Consider the following 26,237-nt stretch of genomic DNA (forward strand, 5'->3'; position numbering starts at 1 on the left):
TCACTGGTGGCTCTGGTGCATCTGCAGCAGGAAGGCCAAGATCAGTATGTTCAATCATTCTAGTCACTATGCATGTTAGGTGGGCTAAGGAGACAATGCAGACCTGCTGCATGGTGCCAAACGCATTGGGGCTCCAAACGGCACTCAGGCTATGGCAGTTCAGTTTCTGATGAGAAGAACCCGTGATGTTTCCAGCATCCTCCCACCACAGACACATCTATTGCCTGCACTCTTATCTTCTTCCGAGACCTCATCTCCTCACCATGACCAGAGGTGCGATCTGGCCAGTGACACACCCGCTCCAGTGCATTGCTTTTGTGCTTTGTGAGGATTAACAGATTATGCACTTCTCCACCTGTTCTTCAGTGCTCCACAGCCTCCTGACTTCTCTTCTCCTGACAGGGAAAATTAGAGAGCCTTTTGAGGCACTGAAGCCACATGCGGCACATCCTGCCATCCCACTGGCCCGGGCAATGACCTCTGTCACGTCTTCTTGGTCAAGTGGGACAACCTTCTCTTGTCGCCTCTGGTCATTAAGATCTGCCGCCTGGCACTGAGTCGACCAGGACTCCCAGGCATTCATCTGAGAAACGTTTGAGGGCGGTGGGGGGGGGGGGGGGGGGTGCTTCAGAGTGCCCACCTGACTTGCCCTCCCGGCTTCCATGACACCAGGTGCTGAGCCATGACTGCACACCAGGACAGTTATTGGATAACTTCCAAACAACTCCTTCAGCCTCCCCACAAGATGTCTCTTCCATTTTTAAACCTCCCGCTGGGTCCCCATTTGCCCAGTACCCAACTCATTCCCACCCCTATGCTGAAAAGCCAACCGGCAGGTCTTAATTGGCCCCAGCGTAATATCGCATTCACAGTGGATCTTGGCTGGGTGCGGCTTTCATATCCCCCTCTGACCATGCCAACTTCAGGTGCACCCCGAGGGTAAAATTCAGGGCCAAGTGTCAGATGCCCCAAAACAGCTTCTGCAGATTTTACATCAATTCCCGACAGATGCTCGTCACTTTGTGAGCCAACTGGTCTCACTGGAACTCTGTATTCCACACAAAGCTTTCCAATCACGGCTCGAGAAGAACACACCTCGGAATCTTTTCCTCTCGCATGTCTACACTAAGGATCCACTTTCAGGGTTTCAACCTCTCTTTCCAGTATTCCTCTGCTCTGGAGCACCACATGCATTCAAATTTCCTTTCCACACAATCTCCTGGCTGCTTAGCCATGCCAACAAACACAAGTGTTTCACAAACCTGCAGTAAGGAGTTACCAACCCTTTAGTCTTCCCGGATCTCTGGCTTCTCGCAAACCCATATTATCCAAGGCTGGCACCTTGCAGCCCTGTCTTGCAGGCATCTAAACAACCCAAAGTCTTACAAGCAACTTTTAAAAATGAAACTAAAATTTAAACTTAATAGGTTATGCCCAACATACATAATTACAAATATAACTTATTAAAATGATCTCTATTTCCTAACAGTAGCAGAGTTGAATGGACCGATCACAGGAAAGGAGCTGTGGTGGGTGCCTCTTTTTCTTTCTCCTCCATTTTTCCTTCTCCTCTTCTTTTTTTCTCAACTACTCTCCAAGTACCTGGTAACAATGTCTATGTCCTTATGTTGTTGAGATTGTGCAGGATGCAGCAGATAACAACAAATCATCACAGACACTCCGGAAAGTTCTGCTGAACTCCTCCAGAATTGTCCAGGCAGTGAAAGTGTTGCTTCAGCACTTTTTGCATTTACTTAAGTAACGTCTGCTCGATAACATTTCATATGGCAAAATGATTTTTATAATATGTATGGGGCAACGTATGTGTGGGTAGAGTACCAGAGTTATGAGTCAGGTGGTCATCAGATAGCCCTTGTCACCACAATAGCCACCCTTGGGGTTGTCCTCGTGGCTCAAATACAGCTGATACAGTGGACTGCCATACTATGAAGGCATCATGACTGCTGTCAGGATAGTGGTCATTGACCTGCACTGAGTATCATTAAATAAAATTTTTTAAGTGCCCAATTAGTTTTTTCCAATTAAGGGACAATTTAGTGTAGCCAATCCATCTACCCTGCACATCTTTGGGTTGTGGGGATGAGACCCACGCAAACATGGGGAGAATGTGCAGACTCCACACGGACAGTGACCCAGAGCTGGGATTGAACCCAAGTCCTCGACCCGGTGAGGTAGCAGTACTAACCACTGCAGCACCGTGCCATCCTTGCACTGAGTATCATCGTACACAAGGTGGACATTGAGGGAGTGGAATGCCACTCTTGTTTGGGTACATTAGAGTTGATATGCGACAGCTGCAAAGTAATGTGCATGCAATCAGTAGCACGCTGCATCCATGGGAAGGTCTGCAATCCTAATGAAGTTGTATGCTCACTTCGCCTGCTGTTCTCTGGCAAGAGAGAATGAAATGCATTTAGCTCCTTTTGTATACAGTGCCAGTGACCTTCCGTATGCAACAATGCACAGCAAATTGTGAGTATCGTTGGCTCCAGCCTGAAAGCTGCCTGAAGCATGAAACTTTATTGTCATGGTCACCTTGACAGCTACTGGCAATGTAGTCCCTGTCCCTGTCTGCTCTGAGGGTGCAGTTCAGGCTGAAACAGTTGGCAGATTTCAATGAATCATGTTCTGTCATTAGCTGAACGTCAGTTGGGGGAATGCTCTCTGAAGACCCTAGTTGTTTATGGCCTCCTGCTGAGAGCATTTCTTCCCCTCCTCTCCTCTTTGAGAAGCTAGTCCTTCCCTGTGTTGCTTCTGTACAATCTCCCTTTGCACTGCACGCAAAGGGGGTTTGTAACTACATCGACCATCACTGAGAGCAAATGGTCCAAGCAGAACCCATGAAGGGAGAACTGAGGTTGTTACCATATACCACATTGTAGACATCTGCAACTTTAAGTGACAATGCAAACCACTAAGCACTTAAAACCCAGCAACAGCCAGTAGAAATCAATCAGCAACTAACCTGAGAGTGGTGGGGGTCCTTCCTGCTGTTCAATGTATGTTCAGTTGTGTGAGGTTAAGAGAGAGCATTAGTTGTAGTGATCAGGTCCAAACTGCCACTTTTGGTGTAAATCAGTGCTACGCTAATGTCATGACGTGATTAATGCACACACGAACATAATCATCAAAATGGTGTCTAGAATGGCTAGCACCAGAAGTGTGCATGCAGGTGCAGGCATATTTTGGCTGTAATCCTGAAAGTGTGTGTGCTATGCAACCAGATTTTGTGATATGTAATTGGAATTGCAGAGTCATTGCCTGAACTGACATTCATTGGGGTGGGCCAGAATGAAAAGAAATGTTCCAAGATATGTTTAATCTAATTTGAATTGGCCTCTGTATAACCATCCTCATAATAAACAGGGTGGGGTTGGGAGTTGGGGGGCAAGGGTTAAAAAATGAAATCTGTGTAACCTGATCCCACTGCCTTGTACCTACTGTCAATTTTGCAGCGGCAAATAACAAGGTTTCCAAGTAACATATTTAAATTGCCTCCTACAGTACAATTGGAACATGGTTTTAAATTAATTATTGTTGCATGGCTTTCCCAGAGATTGGGAATCTTGGCAGCGAGAGGGAGGCAGGCACTGCAGGATCCCCAAGGTAAACAGTTCTTTCAGTGCTCTCTGTGTGCAAGAGGTAGTAGGTATGTTTCCACCTGACTCAAGGAAGCCTTTAGGTCTCAGTCACCCAGCCGGGATCTCCAGTATTAGCCTCCCTCCAACCCTCTATATTTCTGCTTCCCCTCTGCTGAATAGGGGATAGGGTGAGGAGGGAGCCACAGTGGGGAGCTCTTTTGGAGGGTCGGTGCACTCGATGGGCCAAATGACCTTCTTCTGCACTGTAGGGATTCTATAATTCTATGAATGCTGATCTCCCCTTCCACCCCACCCCATTGCCAACCTTCCCCTCTCTGGATGGGAAATCTCACCTCATCCTTCGCCCTTTTCCAATCTCCCTCCAACCCTCTGGATTGCTGATCTATCCTGATTACCAATCTTTCTGCCCCCTGATTACAGGGATCAGCCCCTCTAGCCGCTGGTATCTAATGGGCTGGATTCAAGGCAGGAGACGGAGATACAAAATGAAAATGAGTCCTTGTCATTAAAATTCAGCAGGACCAATGCACCCCTAGTCCTGTCTTGGTGGGTTCTTTGGCTATTTTCATCCTTGCTTGGCCTCTCCCCCCCACCTCCCAGAATTTTTTTTGCCTGTGCAGTACCAGAAAAGAGAAAATAAAAACCATTTGAAGCATATTCTTGTGAGGTTAGGTGCGTTTCCAGGAAATGTCAAATCACAAACCAGTGTTATTGTATATCTCCATGGAATGTTCAACCTTCTAGACGATGAGTTAGTTTTATGATCAACAAATTGTTAATTCCTCACACAAATAGCTTAATGACATGTAGAAATAAACAACGACATGATTAGGATAATGAAGCCAATGTTCTCTGGAAAAAAATGACAAATTCTTGGCAGTCAGAGGCCATGCATGTCCTCGTGAATTGAATGTAATAAAATAAATCATATTAAACCATTATTTTTCCCATTTGGCTTGAGTTCACTCAACTTGCTTTGCTCTCAATCCCATGACACTAATTGCAGTAGAGGAGTTGCCTTCCAGTATTTGCATCCTCTAATTGCTGCTGAGTCCCAGCATAGCTGCTGGATTCCTCCCTTAGAAAGGCATTTCTCAGAATTAATATATTCCTGTTATTTCTAGGTTATTGCGTTTGATTACGATTATTTGATTGAATGAGTTCAAAAAGAAAATATATTTTCTAGTGTTTCCGATCCATTGGTGTTGACTTTCAACTTGTGAATATTGATTAGCAGACAGGTGTAGTGGGTTTTTCACCTGTCTGATTGGAGAGAACAGATCCTGTTGTGTACTGCACTGAGAAAGACTAACTCATGCTCAACTACAGGCAGCCATTGTTGAACTAATTTTATTTAAAACTCCCTAACAGAGAGAGGACAGCGGAGAGAGCAATAGAATAAAATGCTCGGATCTTGCAATATACTACGCTTCCACTTAATAAACAACTTCTGGATTAAAATATAAAATGAGACAGCCCATAGGTTCCCAGGATAGAAGCATAGAAACATAGGAGCAAGAATAGGCCATCCGACCCTTCGAGCCTGCTCCGCCATTCAATATGATCATGGCTGACATTCCAACTCAGGAACTTGTTCCTGCTTTCTCCCATATCCTATGATCTCTTTAGAGCTCTATCTAACACCTTTTTGAAAACATACAATATTTTGGCCTCAACTGCTCTCTGTGGTAGCGAAATCCATACGCTCACCAATCTCTGGGTGAAGAAATTTCTCCTCAACTCAGTCCCAAATGGTCTACCCCATAGCCTTGGAATATGACCCCTGGTTCTGGACTCCCCCGCTATCAGGGCCATCCTTCCTGAATCTACCCTGTCTAGTCCTGTTAGAATTTTATAGGTTTCTGTGAGACCTTCCCTCATTCTTCTAAACTCCTGCGAATATAATTCTAACTGACTCAATTTTTCTTCATACGTCAGTACCGCCATCCCAGAAATCAGTCTGGTAAACCTTCACTTCAGTCCCTCTATAGTAAGAACATCCTTCCTCAGATAAGGAGACCAACATTGCACCCAATATCCCAGATGTGGTCTCACCAAGGCCCAGTATAATAGCAGCAAGATATCCCTGCTCCTGTACTCGAATCCTCTTGCTGTAAAAGCCAACATACCATTTGTCTTTTTCACCGCCTGCTGCATCTGCATGCTTATCTTCAGTGACTGGTGTACAAGGACACCCAGGTCTCGTTGCACAATCCCTTCTCTCTGAACCTATAGCCATTCAGATAATAATCTGCCTTTCAGTTTTTGCTACTGAAGTGGATAATCCCAGGATCCAGCATGGTCCCAGTCAGATGCTGAGCCTCTGGAATAGATTTATCCGGAGCTGATGCAGACATTAGGGTGCGGCCGTGAGATTCAGTGGGGGTATGTCAGCAACATCCCAGCGGGTCCATAGCTGATTGGAGGAGTCTCAGAGGCTACCGGCGCAGGAGGCGGCGCTGATGAGAGGCACTGCGGGATATGTCCCAGTCTCAGGTGGGCATAGCTGAAGCATTGTGGAGTTTGTTGCATGTGGGCATTGATGGGGTACTCCAGAGCATATACCCATCACTGAGGAGCATCGCCAAGGGTGCCAACACTGTGCTGCAGACATTGGGGAGCCACCAGGGCTGGCAGAGCCAGATGACGCAGGGGCACCAGGGCTCTATCCAGCTGCCCCTCTGCCCCAAGGTGATCTCCAGGGCCCTATGGGCATTGACCGTGAGGAGGGGGCACTGGGTGCCAATCTGGTGCCACACTATGAAGTGGTGACGGCGCACCTTGGAGCGAGTATCCTGCGGAGGTCCTCGAAGAGGCCAGGTATGTCCAACTGCCCCAGGTTGTAGTTGTCTTGCACATTCCCTGGGAAGCGTGCACACACATGCATGATCTTTATGTGGTGGTTACATACGAGCTGGGCATTCAGGGAGTGGAACCCTTTCTTGTTGATGTAGTGCAATCCCCGACTGCCTGGTGAGGGCAAGGCGACATGTGTGCCATCAATTAGCCACTTGACCTGAAGCATCCTGGGAATGGTGGAAAATCCTGCCGCCCTGACATCTTGTTGGGCCTGGTCCATGTCAAAGTTTATATAGTTCTTTACCTGGGCAAACAGGGCATTCCGTGACATCACGGATGTACTTGTGGGCTGTAGCTTGTAAGATGCCACACAAGTCCCCACTCGAACCCTGAAATAACCCTGAGATATAGAGGTTCAGGGCTGCAGTGACCTTGATGGCCACCAGGAACAGGTATCCTCCTTCTTGATGTGGTGCCAAGTCCATGAGGACATGGCATAGGTGCCGCACCCTTCTCTTTGTTGAAGCAGTACACGCTGTCTGTCATCTGTTGGAAAGACCAGCGAAGCCTGTACACCGGCCTCCCCCTCTGGGTCCCTCCCTGGCCTGATAGGCAACCAGGTCCTCAGCTGTGGGGCAGGTCTGTACACGGGCTGCCGCCTCGAGTCTCTGTTGACCCTGCTGCCGTTGCCTTCTCCGGTACCTGGCTGCCTGGCCTGCCAGCAACAGCATGAGGGCAGCTTCCACAGAGTCCAAGATATCATCCATTATGTGTAATATCTGTAAAGCGTTGGAGAGGGTGAGAAACTGACAACCAGCGGTGTCCCCCACCCCGGACCCCCCATTCCCCCATTGCTCCCACTCCCCCTCATTGCTCCCCCTCCCCCTCATTGCTCCCACTCCCCCTCATTGCTCCCCCTCCCCCTCATTGCTCCCCCTCCTCCTCATTGCTCCCCCTCTTCCTCATTGCTCCCCCTCCCCTGAATTCCCCATTGCTTCCCCCTCACCCATTTCTCTCCCTTCTCTCCATTGCTCCCACTGTCCCGGTTTCCCCCCATTGCTTCCCCCTCACATCCCCTGCCAACCGACATGCCTTACCCATGCCCCTCCCAGCTATAACAGGGGGCCCTACTCACCGGACCCCAGACCCTGTGCCCCAGACACTTGCACGTAACGTTATCTGGACCAGGTGCTCGTCCCCTCCCTGGTGCACAAACCCATCCTCTGGTCACCAAAATATCCCTGGTGCTGGGGCCAAGCTTGTCAATGGGATTTCCCATTGGATCCACGTCACATCACGAGGCCTGCTACCCACGGGAAAAGAGAATCCCAATTGCCAGAGAATTCTGGCCATTGTATTGAAATATATGCGTTAGTGTGAAGTGGATGTACATGCCCACTAATCACTCCACACAAGGTTAAGGCATGTGAATTCAGAAGCAAATTAACTTTTGACAGCCTATTAAGTGTGAATTGCTGCCAAACAACCCCTATGGCCCTGAAAATTTAATTTTGGAAGTGGGGAGTTTCATTCCTTTAGATGTCAATTCGAGTTGGATGGTTTAGCTGGTTTAGGGGCTGGTTTAGCTCACTCAGCTAAATCGCTGGCTTTTAAAGCAGACCAAGCAGGCCAGCAGCACGGATCGATTCCCGTACCAGCCTCCCCGGACAGGCGCCGGAATGTGGCGACTAGGGGCTTTTCACAGTAACTTCATTGAAGCCTACTCGTAACAATAAACAATTTTTTTAAAATTACTTTTATTGTGTCTCCTTTATTTCCATCTCATAATCCCATCTTTCTCACTCTTTATTTTACTTTCTGTACCTGATTTAAATGTAGGGCAAAATTTTCCCCCAAAATCGCACCGATTCCCCGCACCTCGTAGAATCGCGCACCGGCGTCGGGGCGGCGTGGCACAGTTGCGGCGATTCTCTGGCACAGGTCTGGGAGAATCGCGGCCATAGTGTTTCTCAGTGGGATGTGTTTTGTGCCATCATTCCGGGGCCTCATGGGGTCCGCAAGCACAATTCTACGGAGGTTGGGGTGCCCTTTAAAAATTATGCCCTGATCTCAATGTCAAAATAAAAGACCCCCCCCCCCGTCATCGCTGACATCGGGGGTTAGTGGGAACACCCCCAACGGGGAGAACAGTGTTCCCTTCAGGTCCCACACCCAGCACTACCAATTTGGCACTGCCCTACCATGTCCCTGACCTCCCAGGGTCTACACTGGTCACCACACCACTGGCTGGAGAACAGTAGTGATTCCCATATACATGACATCATGCCGGTTGCGGGAAGGGGAGAGATGGGGCTATGCCATTTATGCATATTTAAATGTATTCAAATGAATCATGCCCTCAAGGGGCGTGAACCTAATTAGATCGCTGGTGGAGGCGAGGGTTGGGGAAGATCGCATCCTGAGATCTACCACGTGCAAATCCCGTTATGACCCTCTTTTAGAGTTAGTAGCCATAACGGGATTTGCGCTGCGGCGAACAGGCCTGGAAAGTCCCCCCTCCCCCAATAATTTTACATTTTCTGGCTTAAAATGTGTGGGCTGAATTTTCCTGGAGCCATGATGATGTGCTTGGAGGCAGAGGGAGGGGTGGAGATCAAAGGGACTGGGAAAATAGTGGGGAGCTCTCAGATGTATTGCATGGCCAGGGATTTTTTTCCATGAGTGAGTGAGAACTTGGATCGGCTCATCACATGACGGAGATGGGCAGCCAAAAACATCAATTATGGAACAGATTAGATTCAATATTGCGGCTAATCTGGCATTTTGCTGGTGGTGGAGTGTGCCTCCACCTCATACAGAGGCCACAATTGCAATGGATGCGGCCTCCCTGTGTCAAGCTGGAGAGGATGGGGCGGCCAATCTGGAGACTCCATTGTTTGTCACATCCAAAACTGTTCACTCAGAGGGCTTCCTTTCCGCTTCATTGGTCCTAAGCTTTCCCACCACTGAAATGAAAGTGAATGGCCTACATTTGCTGAGATCATCCTTATACGCTTTTTTGAACAGGGGTGTAACATTTGCAATGCTCCAGTCCACAGTTACCATCCCTGCAACTAAGAAGGATTGGACGATAATGGTAGGTGCTTCCACAATTTCCACCGTTCCTTCCTTCAGTATCCTCTGAGGCATCTCATCTGACCATTGTGACTTATGAATGTACGGTACAGCTAGCCTTTGCAATGCCTCCTCATTGTCAATTTTTAACCTATCTAGTGCTTCAACTACCTCCTCTTTCACTGTGACTTCTTGCTTGGCAAATACAGAGAGAAAGTTGTCATTTAGAACCTTAACCATGGGCGGGATTCTCTGTTGCCCGATGCCAATATCGTAATCGGCGATCGGCAATCAGGCGGAGAATCGATTCCAAAGCCTGAATCGGGGCCCACATTGGTTTGACGCTGTTTACAATTCTACGCCCCCTCCAAACCGGCGTCATTGTAACGCACGCCGCACGCAGTCGCAATGCTGTTGGCGCCTCATCAGCTGGCCCACTCGTGATGCTCCGCCCCCAATGGGCTGAGTTCCTGATGGCGCGGGACACGTGTGGTCCCCACATTCGTGAACCCAGCATGTCGGCTGCGGACTGTGTCCAGCGCCGCCACACTCCACTGGGATCCGTGGCACTGGCTGGATGGGGTGTCTGTCTGGGCTGGAGGGATGGGTGGTAGGGAGGAGGTGGCCAGGGGGTGGGCTGTGGGGTTGTGGTCGGCAGGTTAGATTTAGTGCACGGCCGCTGCCATGTTATACGGCGCAACCGGTGCAGGTCTACAGCCGTGTGCATGCGATGCCTGGGACCTGGCTGTTTTCGGCACGGGCGGCAGATGTTTCAATCGGCGCCGGTGCTAGGCCCTCACTGGTACCGGAATCGGTGAGGGGTCAGCCCCAAATTTCCTGTCGTGAAAGTCAACACATTCTATGCTAGCGTCAGCACTTAGTCTCCAGAACGGAGAATCCAACCCACATCCTGCGCATCCATGTGTAAATCTATTTGATTGGTTCTCAGTAGGCCTCACCCTTCCATTTACTGCATTTTTATTATTCATATACCTAGCCAAGAATTTTGATTTCTCTATTCATGTTAGCTGCCAGTCTTTTCTTGTGTAATTTTTTTTCACTTTCCCTCCGAACTTTCTATATTCAGCCTGTTCTCAGTTGTATTATCAATCTAACATCTGTCATTCAACATCCTTTTTCTCCTTATCTGACTTTCCATCTCTTTTGTCATCCATGGAGCTCTGGTTTTATTTGTCCGACCTGCCTCCTCAGCTGGACCTGAATCATCCCTGCTTTTTAAAGCAAAACCATTGTTTCATTGCAGTTTTGCTTGCCAACTTTTATTTCCAATTTACCTAGGCTAAATCTGTTAATCCTACTGAATTTGGCCCTACCGTACTTAATTGTTTTTAGTCTGGATTGCTTCTTTTCCTTTTCCACACCTGACCTGAATCTTATAATATGATCACAATCCCCCAAATTATTGATCATAGGCTCTGTGGGTTCTTGCATGGCTGATTATCCCGATGCTGGAACTGCATCTTTGACCATACACTTAAAAAAATTTTTTTTTGTAGTACCCAATTTTGTTTTCCAATTAAGGGGCAATATATTGTGGTCAATCCACCTTCCCTGCACATCTTTGGTGTGGGGGTGATACCCACGCAAACACAGGGACAATGTGCAAACTCCACACTGACAGTGACCCGGGGCCGGAATCGAACCCAGGTCCTCGGCCCGGTGAGGCAGCAGTGCTAAGCACTGTGCCACCGTGCTGCCCTTTTCGGCCACACACTTGACAGATGTTTCTGGGAGGTGGGATCGGTCCTTGGCCTTTAGATCGTGGGTATTCCTTTCTCAGGCTGCTTTTCTGGTCCTCCTCCTGCCGGTCAAAGAGTTGTGCCCCTTCAATCAGGAGGTTCCTCCAACTAGGTCTCTTCTGCGTAAGGGCCTCCCAGGTATTGACCTCTATGTTGCATTTCTTGAGGTAAGCCTTTCGGGTGTCTTTGACATGCTTCATTTATCCACAGGGTAATCCGAAGATTACTATGTTTGAAATCCTGCTTAATAGTTTGTTTCCTAGCTCCCTAAAATCTACCGGCAGGACTTCACCCTTCTTTCTATCTATTTCATTGGCATCGACATAGACCTCTTCCTCAGGGTGTCCTGCAGCCATTCAATTATATTTTTGGCCTTGGCTCCAAGGAGGCAATATACTATCCTTGATTAATACCTGCAGTACAGAAATGCTTGTCTGCTTCCGTAATTATTGAATCTCTATCGCTATTGCTTTTCCGATCTTCTTCCCGACATTCCAACTCCCCATCCCATCCCATAGAGCGAAGCCACTGGTTCAAGAGTGGGATTCACTCAGTGGACTACTTCAGTACCTGCCTGGTCCTCCTTAACTGTCTGGGGGCCACCTATTTCCTCTCTGCTTACACACACTTAAGCTTTGGTGTGAACACATCCAGAAACTTTATTTGCACAAAACTCAGCCTCAGACAGGGAGGTGTTGCTGAGAGGATGGATTGCAGGAAATGATGTTATAGAAGGGCACTGATTTCTTTATTAGTGAGCGAATCATGGTAATATTTGCTATTTCAGAGATTAATACTTAAATGCATTTCTTTTTCGTGCCAATCAACACTTTACCACTGGCTTATTGTACACTTATCTGGCATTGCTCTTCTGGTAAGTGCACAAGAAAAGTTCTGAGAAGGGAAACAGCGACATTCCTGCAGACGCCTGAGAGTAATGTGGCGTTTTTATAGAATTATAGAATCCCTACAGTGCATAAGGAGGCCATTCGGTCCATCGAGTCTGCACCAGCCCTTGCTCTGATAGAGAACCCTCCCTAGGCCCAATCCCCTGCATTGTAATTGAGCCCGGGTCCCTGGCGCTGGGAGGCAGCAGTTCTAACCACTGTGCCACTGTGCTGTGTTGAGATGGTACTGATGTGACAGTGAGACTCAACACTACACAGAATTGCTTTTTGCCAGCTCCTTGCAAGTGGATTCCTATTTCAGATAATTATGAAATTCTCCGTTTGAGGGACAAGTGTTGGTGCCAGGACTGAATTGCGTGGAATTTACGTTCCCATTGGGGGCACCAGTCCCGGAGCAATTCAGGACATGTTAATGGACCAACACTCCGTCCACGTGAATCGAGGGCCAGTCACATTCCCGCTGGTGTCGGATTCGCTGGCACGGGATGACGTGCTGAGGAGCTTGACAAGCCTCACACACTCTCATTCCACAGCACATCAGGTGGAGGTAGTGACTCCCGAGGGAGCGGGCAGTCGAGGGCAGCCCGATCCCAGGAGCTAGCGATATTCCGGACAGGTGTATCACTTCTGAAATGTATGATTCCGTCACTGGTGGAGATGCAGTCACAGAGTACGGTTTACATGAGGGGGTGTCAGCAACCTTCCAGCGCCTGCAGGTGCAGTTGGAGGAGTCCAACCATCTCCAGGCGCAGGAGATGGTGCCTATAATGCATGGTACGCAGGCCAACACTGAACGGGTGGCGACACAGTGGAAGCCTTGGGTGAAAAAGTCATGGCCATGGGTCTAGATGTCCAAGGCTTGGGACACAGTGTGCGGTCGATGGCTGAGGCTCAGGACAGGGGAGCGCAGTCACAGGCAGTCATTTACTGGGCCCACATGGACTTTGCTGCGGCGCTCCAGAGCTTGGCCCAGTCACAAATGTCATAGCTGAGAGCTTCAAGAGCATTGGCTGGGTGCTGACTGACCTGGGCCAGGCACAAATGGATCTGGCACAGTGCCAGAGGGACATGACCAAGGCAGTGAGGGACATGTCTTCCTCACTGAGGGACATATCCCAGCCTCAGACCCTGATTGAGACAAGAACGGGGCTCCAGGACTGGAAACGTCAGGTGATGGTAGAGCCTCTGGAGTTCACCACCGTCCTATGGAGTAGCTTGGAGGCCATCGAGCACCCCAAGGGAGGAGGAAGTGCTGGGGTCCGTGCTAGTGACTCCTGGGCAGCAGGCAGAACAGGGTGGCACCTCGTCAACTTTGACACTTGAATAGGGGTGGCACAGTGACGCAATGGTTAGCACTGCTGCTTTATGGTGCTGAGGAGCTGGATTTGATCCTGGCCCCGGGTCACTGTCTGTGTGGAGATTGCACATTCTCCCCGTGACTGTGTGGGTCCAACACCCACAACCCAAAAAGATGTGCAGGGTAGGTGGATTGGCCACGCTAAAGTGCCCCTTAATTGGAAAAAATAAGTGGGTATTCTAAATTTGTAAGAAAAAACTTTGACACCTGAACGTTGGCTAGGCTCATCCAGGAGCAGGCCCTCGAGAGGATGGCCGTCAAAGGCATCTCAGGTCAGGGCACAATCCTGTACATAGTCATGATTAAACACATTTGCACTAAGACTGCGACCTGCCTCAGTCTTTTGTCCGGAGGGTGTGAGAGATGGGCCGTGCTGGGCTCGGTGTAGAGGGTGTGCCGGGTTGGAAGTGCACAGGAGGATGGCACAGGGCAGGGTTCCCAGGACAATTGGACAGCCCACCTGGGGTCACCTTCAGAAGCGATCTGAGAACAGGGCCAAAACTGTGAGGCCGCTTTGTGAGGCCCCTCAGTCGATCATCCCAATATGTTGCCTTCCACACTGCAACCCTATCCCTATCAGTGAGTGGCCCCAGGACGCCTCTACCTTCACCCCCCCCCGTCTCTGGTAAGAGGGAAAACAGTGGCTGCCGCAACCCTGTCCTTCTCCCCAGTGGGGTCTACTGTGGGTCTCCTCGTTGAATGGGCCGGGTGTCATCCTTGTTGTGTTATGTTTCTTCATGGAGCATAAGCTGCTTCCTTGATGTATACTCTGACAAAGGAAGGTTCAGACTTGGAGATAGGTTTAACACATTTATTGAACAGTTAACAATTCTCCTACTTGAGTTCGACTCTCCTGCTGATCTTACTATAGTAACTCAATCTAACTAACCAGTCTGCTCTAATCCATGCGGTGTGTGTGATGTTCTGATCTGCCCCTGTGTCTCTCACTAAAGTGTGGCCTGTGGAAAGAGAAAGAGCATGTGTGCCCTGTCCTTTTATATGGGTAGCCCCCTTGTGGTAGTGTCACCTCTGGGTGTGTCTTAACTGCCCATTGGTCGTGTCCTATCTTACTGACCTATTGGTTGAATTTCTGTGTGTCATGATGTCTCTGGTGCTCCTTCTAGTGTTTACTTAGTCCTAGTGTATCTACATTAACCCCTTGTGTATTTACAGTGATGCATATCACCACAATCCTGACAGCAGGGTGGCACTTGGTTGTGCATTGGAGAGGGTCACTGTGTGCCACCACCGCCCCCATACTTAGAGGCTTGAGTGTGGGCATTGAGGGTGAGGCAGAGAAGTATATGATGCACTATCAATTACTACAAAGATGAGAGTAGTGAATAATCAAGGCTTTATTGAGCAAAGATGTATGGCCTCCTATAGCTGCTACCAGAATGGGAGGCCTTCCAGACCGTCCCATTCTCCCTCTCCACCTTACCGTACTACATCTAATATACAGTTAGTGGTGATTACCACATTCACCCCCTGTTAAAAAAGAGTCCGGCGGGGGTGGTGGAAAAATTTACAAGTTCAGGCAAAATTTACAGGTTCAGTCAGTCGGGTGCCTTGGTCCTCTGCTGTGATCGCCTCGGTCTCGGTGGTGATGCAGGCGCCGTCTTGGTCACCTGTGACTCTGGGAGCGTGATGTCCTCATCTTCATCGCCCCTGAGTGGAACCAGTGGGAGGATGGATCCTCCTGGGGTGGGGGCTGTAGTGAGGTGTGCTGGGGGGAGGGTGAGTGGCACCGGGGCAACCAGAGGGAAGGTGTCGGTTGGTGGGACGTCGGTGGGGATCCAGCGGGTGCCAGGTCTCAGACGGAAACTATGTCCTGGCGCCCGTCGGGGTGTGCCACGTAGGCGTACTGCATGTTTGTGTGCAGTAGTTGTACTCTTTCGACCAATGGGCCCACCTTATAGGTCCGCACATGTTTGCAAAGGAGGATGGGTCCAGGAGCTGCCAGCCATGGTGGGAACAAAACCCCGGAGGTGGACGTCCGAGGGAAGGCAAGGAGATGTTCATGGGGGGTTTCGTTAGTTGCAGTGCAGAGGAGTGATCAGATGGAGTGGAGAAAGTCGGGGAGGACATCCTGCCAGCGGGAGACCGGGTGATTTTTAGACCGTAGGGCCTTCCAGACTGTCCCATTCTCCCTCTCTACCTGCCCATTTCCCCGGGGGTTGTAGCTGGTCGTCCTGCTTGAGGCAATGCCCTTGCTGAACAGGAATTGACGCAGCTCATCGCTCATAAAGGATGATCCCCGGTCGCTGTGGGCATAAGCGGGGAAACCGAACAGGGCGAAGATGCTGTTGAGTGCTTTAAAGACCGTGGCAGAAGTCATATCGGGGCATGGGATGGCGAAGGAAAATCGGGAGTACTCATCGACCACGTTCAGGAAGTACGTGTTTCAGTCGGTGGAGGGGAGGGGCCCTTTGAAGTCCATGCTGAGGCACTCAAAGGGGTGGGAGGCCTTCACCAGGTACGCTTGATCTGGCCGGTAGAAGTGCGGTTTGCACTCTCTGCAGACCTGGCAGTCTCTGGTGATAGCCCTGACCTCCGTAATGGAGTAGGGTAGGTTGCGGGCCCTTATGAATGGAAGAACCGGGTGACCCCCAGGTGACAGAGACCATCGTGTAGGACACGGAGTCGGTCCACTTGTGCTCTGGCACATGTACCTCAGGATAGGGCATCGGGGGGCTCGTTGAGCTTCCCGGGGCGATACAAAATCTTGTAATTATAGGTGGAGAGCTTGATCCTCCACCTCAAGATCTTATCATTTTTGATCTTACCCCGCTGTGTATTATTGAACATGAAGGCAACCGACTGTTGGTCAGTGAGGAGAGTGAATCTCCTGCCGGCCAGGTAATGCCTCCAATGACACGCTGCTTCCACGATGTCTTGGGCCTTCTTTTCGAAGGAGGAGTGCCGAATTTCGGAGGCATGGAGGGTGCGGGAAAAGAATGCCATGGGACTGCCTGCCTGGTTGAGGGTGCTGGCCAGAGCCACGTCTGATGCATCGTTCTCAACCTGAAAAGGGGGGACTCGTCGACCACATACATCGTGGCCTTGGCGATGTCCGCCTTGATGCGGTTAAAGGCCTGGCGGGCCTCAGCCATCAGGGGAAAAACTGTGGAGTGAATGAGTGGGCGGGCCTTGTCCGCATAGTTAGGGACCCACTGGGCATAATAGGAGAAAAACCCCAGGCATCGTTTCAGGGCCTTGGGGCAGTGGGGGAGGGGGAGTTCCATGAGGGGGCACGTGCGGTCGGGGTCGGGCCCAAGAACTCCAATTTCCACAACATAGCCAAGGATGGCTCAGCGGTTGGTGCGGAACACGCACTTCTCCTTCTTGTACGTGAGATTAAGGAGTTTGGTGGTGTGGAGAAATTTGCAACGGTAAGCGTCGTGGTCCTGCTGATTGTGGCCGCAGATGGTGATGTTGTCTAGGTACGGGAAAGTGGCACACAGTCCGTACCGGTCAACCATTTGGTCCATCTCACATTGGAAGACCGAGACCCCATTAGTGACTCCGAAGGGAACCCGAAGGAAGTGATAGTAGCGGCCGTCCGCTTCAAACGCAGTGTACGGGCGGTCCGCCTTGTGGATGGGGAGCTGGTGGTAGGCGGACCTCAGGTCCACTGTGGAAAAGACCCGGTACTGTGCAATCTGATTGAGCATATCAGATATGCATGGGAGGGGGTACGTGTCGAGCTGCGTGTACCGATTGGTGGTCTGACTGTAGTCAATAATCATCCTGTGTTTCTCGCCAGTCTTTACAACTACCATTTGGGCTCTCCAGGGGCTGTTGCTGGCCTCGATAATACCTTCCCGTAGCAGCCGCTGGACCTCCGACGTGATGAAGGTCCATTCCTGGGCACTGTACTGTCTGCTCCTGGGGCGACGGGTTTGCAGTCCGGGGTGAGGTTTGCAAACAAGGAAGGTGGGTCGACCTTAAGGGTCGTGAGGCCGCATACGGTGAGGGGGGGGGTAGGGGTCCGCCGAATTTTAAAGTTCAGCTCTGGAGGTGGCATTGGAAGTCCAGACCGAGTAACAGGGCAGCGCAGAGGTTGGGGAGGACGTAGAGCCGGAAGTTGCTAAACTCTATGCATTGGACAGTGAGGGTCGCGATGCAGTACCCCCGGATTTCCACAGAATGGGATCCGGAGGCCAGGGAGATTCTCTGGGTAATGGGGTGTACCGCGAGGGAGCAGCGCCTTATCATCGTGGGCTGGATGAAGCTTTCTGTGCTCCCGGAGTCCAAAAGGCAGGACGTCTTGTGCCCATTGATTTTTACCATCGTCGTTGCGGTTGCGAGATTTTGAGGCCGGGACTGGTCGAGGGTGATCGAGGCGAGCTGCGACTGATGCTGATAAGCCCCGGGCTGGTCAGCAGTTGTGGCAGGCGATGAGCGGCCAGACAAACTTCCCAACGAGCAGGGGTCCTGAGGCTCCGTCCAAAATGGCGCCGAAGATGGCAGCACCCACGGGACGCACACGGCGGGCCACATTAAAGATGGCGGTGCCCACGTGCCGCATGTGGTCTGCAGAGAAGAAGATGGCGGCGCCCATGGGGCGCACATGGGGGGTGTAGGAACGCTGGGCCTAGAAACAGCGGTGATCGACCGGGCCTGGCACACAGCAGTAAAATGTCCTTTCTTTCCTTAGCCCTTGCAGGTTGTGCTCCGCGCCGGGCAGCGTTGCTGGAAGTGTTTGGTCTGCCAGCAGAAGAAGCATTTGGGCCCCCCCCCCCCCCCGGGGTTGGCTGGCTGCCGCGTGGCGCAGGCTTGGGGTGGGCTGGGGACGGTAGCTGGTGGGGCCCACGATGTCCACGAGGGTGCCGTGAGGTGGGGGCGTACGACTGGACATTATGGGAGGCCACTGTTAGCGAGTTTGCGAGCAGCCTGGTTCCCGTAAGGTCAAGCGTATCCCATTCCAATGGGCGCTGGCGGACGTACGCCGACCCCATGCCCATAACAAAAGCGTCTCTGATTAAACGTTCTGTATGCTCGACTGCCAAAACTGCCTGGCAGTCACAGTTCCTCGCAGGATGTGCAGGGCACGCCAGAAATCGTCTAGGGACTCTCCAGGGAGTTGCTGTCTTGTGGACAGGAGGTGCCTGGCGTAGAGTTTGTTAATCGGCCGAACGTAATGTCCTTTCAGGAGCTCCATTACTTCAGAGTAAGTGGGCGCATCCCGGTTGAGAGGAAAAATGTCAGGGCTTACCCGTGAATAACGGACCTGGAATTTCTGTGTGTCCGAGGGTTCTTCAGCTGATGTTCGGAGGTAGCTTTCGAAGCAGGCTAGCCAGTGGTCAAAGGCGGATGTGGCGTTGGCTGCTTGAGGGTGCAGCTGTAGGGGATCAGGCTTGATGCGAAGTTTCATCGTTTTAAAATCTTTGCTCAATAAATTGATGCACTATCAATTACTACAAAGACGAGAGTAGTGAATAATCGAGGCTTTATTGAGCAAAGATGTTGTGCCTCCTGTAGCTGCTACCAGAATGGGAGCAGCTCTGGTGAGCACACACATTTATACGCCGCCTACTGGCGGAGCCAGCAGGCAGGGATTTACCCCTATACCTCTAGTACAGGAGCCTTACCGTACTACATCTAATATACAGTTAGTGGTGACTACCACATTATGTCTGCTGGGAGCACAGCTCCAGGGTGATGGAGGTCCTGGGTATGACACACAAGTTGTGACAACCTGACCGGGGGCAGGAAGGATTAAAGCAACAGCGCGGTGAGCAGGCCGAGCTTGGAGACAGCTGGTGGCCCTGTGGAGTGGGCTTGCTGATAGTGTGACTGGTATGGCCTCTGCCCTGAGAGTGGCAGTATGCCAGGGAGGGTGCAAAGGCCATGGTGCATGTGTTCTTTGTTTAGGGTGAGTGCTGCTATTCCCCTGTTTCCCTAGCAGTGGGGATGTGCTACTGATGAGGAGTGCCAGCATCTATGAACCACTGATTGAACTTGGTCAGGTCCATCCCATTGATGGGTCAGCTGGGGGCTGAAGGCTTCCAGAAGGGAGGCGTGGGTGGGCTCCCTGATGACATGAGGCTCATTTACAGGACATAGTGAGCAGTCAGCAGAGTGAGGGACCTGTAACTTGTACCGAATGAGTGCGTTTAAAACAAATACCGCAGAAATGGCGGTCTGAGCCAATCCAGGGGGGATACCCCCCAACCCACGGAGCTGTCGCCAGGTTAGGCCCTGCTACAACCCCCAGCCCTAGCGGCCACCCCCCAGCAAACGGTACAATTTAAAAAGGTTTTGAAAACTTTGCTTATCTTCTCTCTCTCCCTCATCAGCCATAGAGCCCAGTCTCCGCCTGTAAATACTTGTGGTAAACCACTCCCGCGTCACTTGTGCCTGAGAGGGCGGAGCATCGTGGAGGCCCAGAGAATACCGGGTGCAGACCACTAATGAAATGCAAATGAATTTAAATCCCACTTTTGCATGCCGACACTGGTGCAGGGTGTAAACCTCGCTATCACCACCAGCAAGGGACCGGAGCATGGCATTCGGTTTGGTGCAAGGCATGAACCTTGATTTTGGCTTGACACCCAATTCTCCACCCGATGGCGATTCGTGTTTCTGACATCGAGGGGTTGGTAATTTAGCCCCAGCGATGCTTGAAAGTGATGGGAGAGATAGGTTCAGAATGATTGATGATATTATTTGATGATATTGCTAACCCATTATTGTGTGCCTCCACTGCCTGTTTCACAAACTTTACCATTTAGACATTATTTATTATATGTTAGTTTATAAGGTCTCTCAAGGGAGAAGCCCTCTGATTAATGTTTTGTGTTTTTGGTTCTGATCCAACAGATCATAGCAAATCATCATATGCAGTCCATTTCCTTTGCATCTGGTGGCGATCCGGTAAGGCATTACTTGATTTCAGTTACAGCCTAAGCCAGGATTTATATTTTTTCATGTTAAGAAGAAGCAATAAGCATGACAGCCCTTATTTGTTTCAGTCAGGAAGCTTTCAATATTTTCTTTGGCACTCTTCTCTATTTTCATAAGCACCTGACGAGCAGAAGTAAATCCTTTCCTTTTGAAATGATTGAAACGCAGTGACACATAGCTATCTTTAGCGTGATAGTCCAATAAGAAAGTTTGTTCTTTAAAATGAACAGGCAAAAAATTCTCAATCACCTCTTACAGTATCAATTAGATTTAAGTTGGTTGCAGTTGGGGACTTTTGCTTTTGTATTGTTTCCCCAGTTGGTTAAAAGTGGGCAGGCTTTGAGAATGAAAAAACGCATTAAATCAAGCATCAGTGTCTGTCTGTCTCAGGTTTAGTTTAGGGTTACCAAGATAAGTCAAAGAAGATATAGAGGGGATGTCAGAGGTAGGTTCTTTACCCAGAGAGTAGTGGGGGCATGGAATGCACTGCCTGTGGTAGTAGTTGAGTCGGAAAATTTATGGACCTTCAAGCGGCTATTGGATAGGTACTTGGATTAGGGTAGAATAATGGAGTGTAGGTTAACTTCTTAAGGGCAGCACGGTAGCATTGTGGATAGCACAATTGCTTCACAGCTCCAGGGTCCCAAGTTCGATTTCGACTTGGGTCACTGTCTGTGTGGAGTCTGCACATCCTCCCCGTGACTGCGTGGGTTTCCTCCGGGTACTCCGGTTTCCTCCCACAGTCCAAAGATGTGCAGGTTGGGTGGATTGGCCATGAAAAATTGTCCAAAATTCTATGATTAACCTAGGACAAAAGTTCGGCGCAACATCGTGGGCCGAAGGGCCTGTTCTGTGCTGTATTTCTCTATAAAGACATAACTGATACTGATTGCTAAATGTCATTAGTACATTATAAAAATACTATGACAGAATGCCAATACTGTACATCAAAGACAGTAATTGAGTACTATGTGTGTCTAAAATTCAATAATGTGCTGGATACAGTTGATTTTTAAATGCTTTGGATGGTTCAAGTTTCGGGTTCTGCCTTCTATATTTTGAGAGGGTAGGAAGAATGTTGATCTTTTTTGAGGCTGTATAATGTGGGTGTTTGCAGAGCTGCAGTTTGATGTGAGTGCATTACAGCAGGGTTTTCCCAGACCTTTCCAGCTGCGGAACTCTCTCTCACACACACTCAACTCTCTCACAGGCACACATGCTCAACTCGTTCTCTCTCTCGCTCATACACATACACTCTCATCTCACACACACACTCAAATCTCCCTCACACACTCAACTCTCTCACTCACACAAACATTCAACTCTCTCTCACACACATGCTCAACTCTATCTCACACACAGATGCTCAATTCTCTCTCTCATACACACATATCCTAAACTCTCTCTCACAAACACATTTCTCTCTCACACTCACACTGAACTCCATCCTTCACATGCACACTCCTCTCTCTCAGACATGCAATCAAATCTCTCTCTCACACACTCAACTCTTTCACACATACACACACTCAAATCTCTCTCATACACACACACCCAACTCTCATACACAAATGCTCAACTTTCCCTCTCACACACACGCAGCTCTCTCTCATACACACACACTCAACTTTCACACAAACACACACACTCAACTCTCTCTCATACACACACATGCCCAACTCTCTCATACACACACATGCCCAACTCTCTCTCATACACACACACGCTCAGCTCTCTCTCATACACACACACTCAATTCTCTCACAAACAACATGCTCAACTCTCTCTCATACACATACACTCAACTCCCTCTTTCACACACTCTCATCTATCTCTCACACACACACTCCACTCTCTCCCATGCATAAACACACCCTCAACTCTTTCACAAATATCATGCACTTAACTCTTGATGTACCATCAATTGTACGCGAGGCGAGTGATTTACCAAAGTCTGGCTTTAATTGACTAGAACACAGCTCTGCGATCGTCTACAATGGAAAGGGACGATCGTCAGGCGTCTGACCATTTATACCTCGTTAATAGAGGCGTGGTTAACTCAGCATCTCGGCCAATCGGTCGAGAGGCACATGACCGACCAGGGCCAATGGTAAGCCGACGTTCTGGCCCAATGGCAGACGAGTATGCAGATCATATCACCACAACTCTCTCATACAGACAAACTAATTCCTCTCACACACACTCATCACTCTTACACACTTACTCATCTCTCACTCAGACACACTCATCTCTCACTCAGACACACTCATCTCTCTTTCACACACATGTATCTCACTCACACACAAACACACACTCATCATTCACACTCACATGCACACACCTCGTCCTCACCCTTACACACATCACATTCTCACCCTCACACACACTCCTCTCTTTCACACATATACACATGCATCTCTCTCACATACACTCATCTCTCACTCACACACAAACACACACTCATCATTCACACTCACACACACACACTCATCCTCACATGCACACACCTCATCCTTGCCCTTACACACATCTCACCCTCAGACACAGTCCTCTCTTTCACACATGTACACACTCATCTCTCTCACACACACTCATCTCTCTTTCACACACTCATCTCTCTCACACACACAAATCCTCATCATTCATTCACATGCACACTCATCCTTACCCACACACACACACACACACACTCATTCTCACCCACACACACAATCATCCTCACCCACACACACACTCATCCTCACCCACACACACACTCATCCTCCGACATCTCATCCTCCCACATACCCCCATCCTCACACACTCACATATCTTCACACATACTCATCCTCACATACACCTATCCTCATTCACATACACGCCCTCCCACACACATGTCCCCTTACACACACTCATCCACACAAACACACACCTTATCCTCTCACACACACGCACACACTAGTCAGCCCACCAGCATCCAGTGCCCCAAGAGGCCATGCTCTGATTAGCCTTTTTGATTTCAAACTTTGTGCTTTACCCTTTTTAAAAAATAATTTTTATTAAGGTTTTCACAAAATATAAACAACAAAACAATATTAACAAAACAGCCATGGTAAAAACCCAAGAACAACACCCACCCAACTATAAAAGCAACTACAAAAACAAAAAAAAGCAAACAACAAAAAGGAAAGAGATAACACCCGCCACATCCAATAAACCCATGTACACAGTTCTTCCTCCCACAGAACCACTGCCGGCCTATTTCCCTACCGTTCCGCCAGGAAGTTCAGGAAAGGCTGCCACCGCCTAAAGAACCCCTGTACTGATCCCCTCAGGGCAAATTTCACCTTCTCCAATTTGATGAACCCCGCCATATCATTGATCCAGGCCCCCACACTTGGGGGCCACGCATCCTTCCACTGAAGAAGAATCCTCCGCCGGGCTACTAGGGACGCAAAGGCCAGGACACCGGCCTCTTTCGCCTCCTGCACTCCAGGCTCCACTGCAACCCCAAAAATTGTGAGTCTCCAGCCTGGCTTGACCCTGGATCCCACCACCCTCGACACCATCTTTGCTACCCCCTTCCAAAACTCCCCCAGTGCTGGGCACACCCAAAACATATGGGCGTGGTTCGCTGGGCTCCCCGAGCACCTAGCACACCTGTCTTAGCCCCCGAAAACCTAATCATCCTCGTCCCAGTCATGTGGGCCCTATGCAGCACCTTGAACTGTATGAAGCTAAGCCTCACACAGGAAGAGGAGGAATTCACTCTCTCCAGGGCATCCGCCCATGTCCCCTCCTCAATCTCCTCACCCAGCTCCTCTTCCCATTTACCCTTCAGTTCCTCCACCGAGGCCTCGTCTACCTCCTGCATTACCCGGTATATGTCCGAAATTCTCCCTCCTCCAACCCACACCCCCGAGAGCACCCTGTCCCGTACCCCACGTGGGGGCAACAAGGGAAACCCCTCCACCTGCCGCCTGGCAAATGCCCTAACCTGCATGTACCTAAACATGTTCCCCGGGGGGAGCCCAAACTTCCCCTCTAACTCCCCCAAGCTCGCAAACCTCCTCTCCACAAACAGGTCCCTCAACCTCCTAACGCCCACCCTGTGCCAGCCCAGAAATCCGCCATCAATGCTCCCTGGAACAAACCGATGGTTCCCCTGTATCGGGGCCCCCATCGAGCCCCCCACTTCTCCCCTATGCCGTCTCCATTGCCCCCAAATTTTGAGGGTAGCCGCCACCACCGGGCTCGTGGTATACCACGTTGGAGGGAGTGGCAACGGTGCCGTTACCAGCGCCTCCAGGCTCGTGCCCACACAGGACGCCATCTCCATCCACTTCCACGCTGCCCCTTCCCCATCCATTATCCACTTACGCACCATTGCTGCGTTGGCAGCCCAATAGTACCCACAGAGGTTGGGCAGCGCCAGCCCCCCCTATCCCTGCCCCATTCCAAGAACACCCTTCTCACCCACACAAATCCCGTAATACTCCTGTTGGCCCTCCTAAAAAAGGCCTTCGGGATAAGGATTGGAAGGCACTGGAACAGAAACAAAAACCTCGGGAGCACCATCACCTTAACGGACTGCACCCTCCCCACCAGTGACAGCGGTAACATATCCCACCTTTTGAACTCCTCCTCCATCTGCTCCACCAACCTTGTGAGGTTGAGCTTGTGCAGGGACCCCCAGCTCCCAGCCACCTGGACTCCTAGGTACCTGAAGCTCTTCCCTGCCTGCTTCAGTGGGAGCCTACCAATCCCCTCCTCCTGATCCCCCGGGTGCACCACAAACAACTCGCTCTTGCCCAGGTTTAGCTTATACCCAGAGAAGCCCCCAAATTCGCTGAGAATCCTCATCGCCTCCGGCATCCCCCCCACCGGGCCCGCCACATACAGAAACAGGTCGTCCGCATAAAGCGACACTCGATGCTCCTCCCCACCCCGCACCAGGCCCCTCCAGTTCCCTGACTCCCTCAACGCCATGGCAAGGGGCTCAATTGCCAACGCAAAGAGCAAGGGGGACAGGGGACAACCCTGTCTCATCCCCCGGTACAGCCGAAGGTACTCCGACCTCCTCCTATTCGTGGCTACACTCGCCATCGGGGCCGCATAGAGCAACCTCACCCAACGGACAAACCCCTCCCCAAACCCAAACCTTTCCAACACCTCCCACAGATACCCCCACTCCACCCTATCAAAGGCCTTCTCCGCATCTAATGCCACCACTATCTCCGCCTCCCCTTCCACAGCCGGCATCATAATAACATTGAGGAGCCTTCGTACATTAGTATTCAACTGCCTTCCCTTCACAAACCCCGTCTGGTCCTCGTGAATGACCCCCGGCACACAATCCTCTATTCTTGTGGATAAGATCTTTGCCAGCAGCTTGGCGTCTACATTTAGCAGCGAGATCGGCCTATATGACCCACACTGCAGAGGGTCCTTGTCCCGCTTCAGGATCAAGGAAATCAGGGCCCGTGACATAGTTGGGGGTAAAGCCCCCCCCCTCCCTTGCCTCGTTAAAGGTCCGGACCAACCGGGGGCCCAACAGGTCCGCATACCTTTTATAAAATTCGGCCGGAAACCCATCCAGCCCCGGCGCCTTCCCCGACTGCATGCTCCCTATCCCTTTAACCAGCTCCTCCAGCTCAATCGGTGCCCCCAGTCCCTCCACCTGCCCCTCCTCTACCCTCGGAAATCGCAGCTTGTCCAAGAAACGCCCCATTCCCCCCCCCTCCACCGGGGGTTCAGACCGGTACAGTTCCCCATAAAAGTCCCTAAAGACCCCATTAATGTCTACCCCCCTCCGCACTATGTCCCA

General features: G+C 50.4%; 1 protein-coding gene across 1 annotated transcript in view; it reads left to right on the forward strand.

Annotated features, from left to right (window-relative positions):
- Positions 1-26,237, forward strand: part of shc3 (SHC (Src homology 2 domain containing) transforming protein 3) — a 279,288-nt gene that overhangs the window by 149,078 nt on the left and 103,973 nt on the right. Inside the window, exon 5 of the mRNA XM_038804769.1 lies at positions 20,348-20,401. Within this exon, the coding sequence (XP_038660697.1) occupies positions 20,348-20,401 (54 nt within the window). The remainder of the gene's footprint in view (positions 1-20,347; positions 20,402-26,237) is intronic.

Source organism: Scyliorhinus canicula, chromosome 8 (genome assembly GCF_902713615.1).
Source record: "Scyliorhinus canicula chromosome 8, sScyCan1.1, whole genome shotgun sequence".
Classification (NCBI taxonomy): Eukaryota; Metazoa; Chordata; class Chondrichthyes; order Carcharhiniformes; family Scyliorhinidae; genus Scyliorhinus; species Scyliorhinus canicula.